Here is a 6,000-nt window from a genome sequence, read left to right on the forward strand (position 1 = left end):
TACAGAATCTTGGCCTGCCCACTTTCATTTGTGCATATTTCAAAAGCCGGAGTTATTTTCTTTTATTCTAGATTGCACTTTCAAAAAGATCTCTTTCAAAGACGTTTAGGAATTTGCCTTTTCCAAACTTCTCTGTGTATTTCTTATAGTAAAATGCATGGCATTCTTATATCTTCTCCACCTCCTTCCCCATTTATGTATTGATTCATATCATTTTGTACCATTTAAGACAAATTAAGATGAAATTATTATCAAAGAACTCTTGATTTAAATTGACCTGGTTTAATTATATCAGTGGCAGTGTAGGTAGTGGATACAGAAGAAGCTTTAGAAAGATCTGGGTTCAAGTCCTGACTTTGACATACTGTGTAATCCCAGGCAAATCCCTTAACTTCTCGTTGTCTCAGCAACTCCAATACTGTGAGTAGCAAAGCTGTTCTTGATCTTTATTGGTCAAGTTTCATTGTGGAGAGTTCCCAACACCAATGAAATCACAAGTCTAGTTCCTCTCCCCTACCCCAGAGAATTGTTTAAGTAAGTTTTTTGGCAATACTCATTGATCTCAGTTTGAATCAGCAGTTATTTTTGTTAAGAAGGACTTAGCATTAGCAAGATATCATTTAAGGCCTAGGCTGGACAGAACACTGGAAAATATACAGTGGAATAACCCTACTCCAAGTACAACCCAATAACTACAACACAGAAGTTGTCAACTAGATGGCTTGGAATGGCCTGTTGCCATTTTTTTTTTGGTCATTTTTACTGTACATGTGATCAAAATCATCCTAGTTGGTATGGAAGCAAAGGCAGAGCTATGAAGTACATGCATATGGTTGTCTTGAAACGTTTTGGCTCCCTGGCAGCTAAAGGGGAAAGGCCATAAGCTAAAGAACATTATACTAGGTGCTGCCTCAAAGAAAAAAAATGTGTCCACAGCCTTCATTTGGGCAGGTGGATCATAGACACCCAGAGTAGCCAGGAGAAATGAATACATGACCAAAAGCAGAATCAGACTACTTACATTCTGGTCCCCTATTTGCCATTTACTGGTTGTGTGACTTTGGACAAGTTGCTTCCTCACTTTTGGCTGGAGGTTCCTTTTCTGTCGAATGAGAGGGTTTTTTATGAAGTCCTTTCCAGGCCAAGCAATCTGTGCTTCAGGAGATTGTTGGTGCCTTCATTTAACAGTGTACCAACTGTATGTGTAACATGAATAAGGATTTTCCCCCTTATTTCTATCCCAAATAAGGAGCCATATCTTAATAATAACAATGACAAAAAATTATAAGGTCTTCACATCTCAGATTCTGAAAGCTTTTACTGTCTTATATAATGTTTAGTCTTAGTTATCCAAAATGATGGGACGTCATGCTTTGAAAAATTGAGCCAGGAAATCATGTATTGTTCAGTTAACAGTAGATTATATTGTTTATTCTTGTTACATAGAGGGAATAAAAGGCCTGTATAGCATTCAATCTTAGGGTGTTTTTAGTTTTGCTCTAGAATTAGGAGACAATTCTGAATACCTAGAGTTGTGGTGGGGAAAAAGAGGAAGTAACTCTAATATTTCAGCTTAGGTTGCAAGCATAAGATTTAAAATCAGAGAATATGGGTCTAAATTTGGGCTCTACTATTTACTGTCTTTCTAACTCCACTTAACCTCAACAGGCCTCAGTTTCTTCATGTGAAATAAGGCATGTGAGGGGCATATGGACTAAATAATCTAGCAGTTCAACATTTATTAAGTGCTTCCTTACCTGCAAGGTACCAGGCCAGAAGCTAAGGAGACAAATAGAAAGTGAAAAGTAGGCCTAACTGCAAAGAATTTAAATTCTATTGCAGGTAAAAGACATGTATATAAACAAGTAAGAGATAATTTAAGGAGGGAGACAGCATTAACAGTTAGGGTAAGGAAAGACTTCATGTAGAAGCTAGTACTGGAGTGGAGCTCTGAAGGAAACTATGAATTCTAAGCAGGGTGGAGGAGTTAATGCATTTCTTCAGTCAGGGAGGACAACCTATAACAAGAAATTGAGATGGGAGATGAAATGCTAAGTTTGAGGAACAGCAAATATGCCAATTTGGCTGACTTATAGACTGTTCAAAAGAAAATAAAGCTAGAAGGGTAGGCTGAAGTCAGCCAGTTAATAGCTTTAAATGTCAAAGTGACGCCTTTGTGTTTTATCTTAGAGGCCATGGGGAACCATGAAATATTCTTGAATTAGGAGATGACGTGGCTAGATGTTTTAGAAAGATTATTCTCGCACTTGAGTGAAAGATGGATCAGAGAAGGGAGAGATGAGAATCAGGAAAAGCAATCTGGAGGCCTTTGCAATAGTCCAGGCAGGATGTAATGAAGGCCTAAGTTAGGGTGGTGGTCATCTAAGTGGAGAAGGGGATAAGTGGCAAGAGATGTTGTAGATGGAGAATTGACAGGGCTTGACAATTATTTGGATATGGGAAGTGAGAGAAAGGGAAGACTAAAGGATGACTTCAAGGTTTATGTACCTGGGTGATAGAAAGAAGGAGGTGCCCTCATTTTCTATCTATAAGGGAAATTTGGAGGAGGTACTCATTGGCAAGGGGTATGGATGGGATATAACATCATGTCTGTTCTGGACATGTTGAAATTGAGATACCTAGAGGATATCCAGCTCTCCAGCAGGCGTTTTTTGCTTTCCTTCTCAGCAGTGTCAGTGAATGGGAAGGTGTGATTCTTGCTAATAGAACAAAAGAAACAGAACCTGTCATACCGAAGAGGTTGATTGGGACTGTTAGAGCAGAGCAAGGAGATTTAATAGAGCAGTAAATGAACCTGATTTTGTCATTGAGGTCATAGGGAAATGGTTTATGTCTTAGAGATGGGTACCATTACTTAGGGCAATGAAAAGTTTTCCTTTAGCCATTTCTCTGTTAATACTTTTGAGTCAGTGCCAAATTGCTGGGACAGATCTTCAGTGTGACTTTCTATGCCAGAAGAGATTTAGGCACATCCCTGGGAAACAAGGAATCAGGTTCCCTTGGAAAGGTAGTATGGTAGAGTCAAAAGAATATTGATTTTGTGACCTTGGACAAATCACTTTTGCTGGCCCCCGTTTCTCTATCTATAAAAAGAAATGGCTGATCATTTCTAATATCCCTTAGTTAATGTCTGGGTTTCTTTCCAACTCCATAATTCTAAGACTGAGATGACTTGATATGAGACACAGACTATGTAGCACAATGTTGACATTGTCAGTAATCCTCATTTTATTTTAATCACAGGAAGTTCACAGAGACGGCACTCTTCCATGGCAAGGATACATTCAATGACTATCGAAGCACCCATTACCAAGGTAGATGCTTTACTTCCTTTCTCCATTGACCTGAACTGCATGAACCAGAATTTTCATTGACTGTTCTTATTGTTGGTGTTTTTTTTTATTCTAAATTAGTTCACTGTACAAGGAATTGTATCTCATAGGGATGGGGGGAGTCTTATGTAAGTCAGCAATGAGTGCTATCATTAGCCTGACCCTATAGAAATTGACCTCACTTAGGTTTCCTGTAGTTTCACTAGAAAATTGAGCTGAATCTAATAAAATGAAACTGATTGGGCATAAATGTAAAGTCTGAAACTTTGGTTCAAGAAATCAATGCCACGTAGCTAGAAGACAGTTTAAATGAAAAATATCTAGAATTTTCATGGACTCCAAGTTTAACATGAAATAGGGTTATAAAGCAGCCAAAATGGCTAATGAGATCTTGGGCTGCATTTAGATAGACATAGCTTCCACCCTGGTCAGTCCACATCTGGAGGATTGTGTTCAACTCTGAGCACCATCTTTTAGAGAGGACATTCATAAGTTGGAGGGCAATCAGAATAGTAAAGGTTCCTAAATCTACGCTATATAAAGACCTAGGGAAGCTTAGCTTAGAAAAGAGAAGACTGGGAAGTGGGGGGAGGGGCAAAACATGATAACTGTCTTCAAGTAATTAAAAGGCTATCATGTGGATGGAATTAGTCTAGTTCTTTTAGTTCCCAAAGAACAGAAGTAGGGGCAATGGCTGGAAATTTCAAGGAGGCAAATTTAGGCTTGATTTGAGGGAAAATTTTCCTAACAATTACAGCTATCCAAAATTAGAATGGGCAGGCTACGAAAATAGTGGGCTTCCTCCACAGGAGATCTTTAAGCCAAGTGTGGATGACCATCTATTGGATGAATATGTTGTAGTGAGAATTCTTTTTCACATATGAGTTGAAGAAATTGGCCACTGAGTTCCCTTCCAACTTTGAAATTCTGTGATTTATTCAGTCTACAAACAATGCACTGTTTTAATGTAGGTGATAAATATCATTAATGCTGCACAAGAAAGCAGTCCGATGCCTGTGGCAGAAGCTTTAGACCGTGTGCTGGAGATCCTAAGAACCACTGAGTTATATTCTCCACAACTTGGGACTAAGGATGATGATCCCCATGCCAGCGATCTTGTTGGTGGTCTCATGTCTGTAAGTAACAAAGATAATAGTGGGGAGGGGGTTCACTTTTACATTTTTGCTGCATTTTACACTTTCAGAAATTAGAACTGCCCAGGCCGTTTATCTGAATACCCAAAGACCCAATGAATTTGTGAAGACTTAATTTCCAGTGAATATGTCAAGGAAACGTGTTCAGCACCAGGACCTTGAGTTGCCAAGTACCATCAGAACCTGATCAATAGAACTAAGGCTAGCCCTAAAAGAAGGAATAATTTGTTTTTGACACCCTCTCAACTCAATTCAACAGCCATTTATTAAAGCCCCTGTATGCAAAACAGTGTACTGGGAGCTGGGAGAGATAATCAAGTTTAGAATAAGACACAATCTCTGCCCTCATGGAGCTTTCAGTCTAAGCAAGGAATAGACATACACAAACACAGATAACTGGAATACATGATAAGGGCACATTGGAGGTGTATCCAAGAACCTCTTGCCAATCTGTTGCCAAGTCTTGTCATTTTTACCCCTCTCATATAACAACCTTTTCTCTGTACTCAAATGGTGGCCACCTCAGTACAGGCCCTCAACACTTCTCACCTGGACTGTTGTAATTACCTGCTAGTTGGTCCCTTTGCCTCACAGCTCTCTTCACTCTAGCCCATCCTTCAGTCATCTGTCAAAGTGATTTTCTTAAAGCAAGTCTGACATGTCACTCCCCTATTCAGTAAATTCCACTGGCTCCTTGTTATCTCCAGGATCAAATATAAAATTTTGTTTGCCTTTTAAAGTCCTTTATGACCTGTCACCTTCTAATTTTCTAGCCTTTTTACTCTTTATCCCCCTTTCATGTACTCTCTAATCCAAGAACACTGGTCTTCTTACTCTACACAGCACTCCATAACCCAACCCTATGCCTTTTTTACTGGCTGTCCCCCCATTCCTTCATGGTCCTGATTTCACCTAGCTATCAGGAAAGAAAATATATAATAAATTATACATACAAAGATGTGAATGACTTAAAATCCCTCAATATGGTACCATTACCTAGGAAAATCTGCATTTTAAGCAAAGATACTTCCAGAGAAAATAATCTAACTAAAAAGAAAAAAATCTATAATAGTAGAATTTCTGACACTATTGAAGATAAACAGAAGAGACTTTTTGGGTTGCAGAGATTCCTGACACCATTCAAATCATACAAAATAAAGGACCATTCAAGCATTGGGCTAATTGGCATAAAGTCTCTCAGTTGCTAATAATAGATGAAGCTTATAAAGCTCTTTAAAGGTTGGTAGGATTCAAACACAGGTCTTCTATGTCCAACATTATACCTACTATGCCACACTACTACTCTTCTGGTTACCGTGCAGCCACTGGGCATTAGACAGGACTGCCCTATAGATAGTCTCATTTAATCATAATTAAGATGAGTAAAATAACTCAATCAAGAAAAGGTTGGTCTGGTAGTTTTTCAGCAACTGAAATGGATCAACTACACACACACACACACACACACACACACACACACACACACACACACA

At 38.8% G+C, this 6,000-nt stretch overlaps 1 protein-coding gene across 3 annotated transcripts in view; it reads left to right on the forward strand.

Annotated features, from left to right (window-relative positions):
• The window catches only part of PDE8A (phosphodiesterase 8A), a 262,392-nt gene that overhangs the window by 202,503 nt on the left and 53,889 nt on the right, over positions 1 to 6,000 (forward strand). For all 3 annotated transcript variants that reach the window (XM_027852080.1, XM_027852081.1, XM_027852082.1), the window contains 2 exons: positions 3,265 to 3,335; positions 4,325 to 4,489. In XM_027852080.1, the coding sequence (XP_027707881.1) occupies positions 3,265 to 3,335; positions 4,325 to 4,489 (236 nt within the window). The remainder of the gene's footprint in view (positions 1 to 3,264; positions 3,336 to 4,324; positions 4,490 to 6,000) is intronic.

Source organism: Vombatus ursinus, unplaced genomic scaffold (genome assembly GCF_900497805.2).
Source record: "Vombatus ursinus unplaced genomic scaffold, bare-nosed wombat genome assembly UNPS02009205.1, whole genome shotgun sequence".
Taxonomy (NCBI): Eukaryota; Metazoa; Chordata; class Mammalia; order Diprotodontia; family Vombatidae; genus Vombatus; species Vombatus ursinus.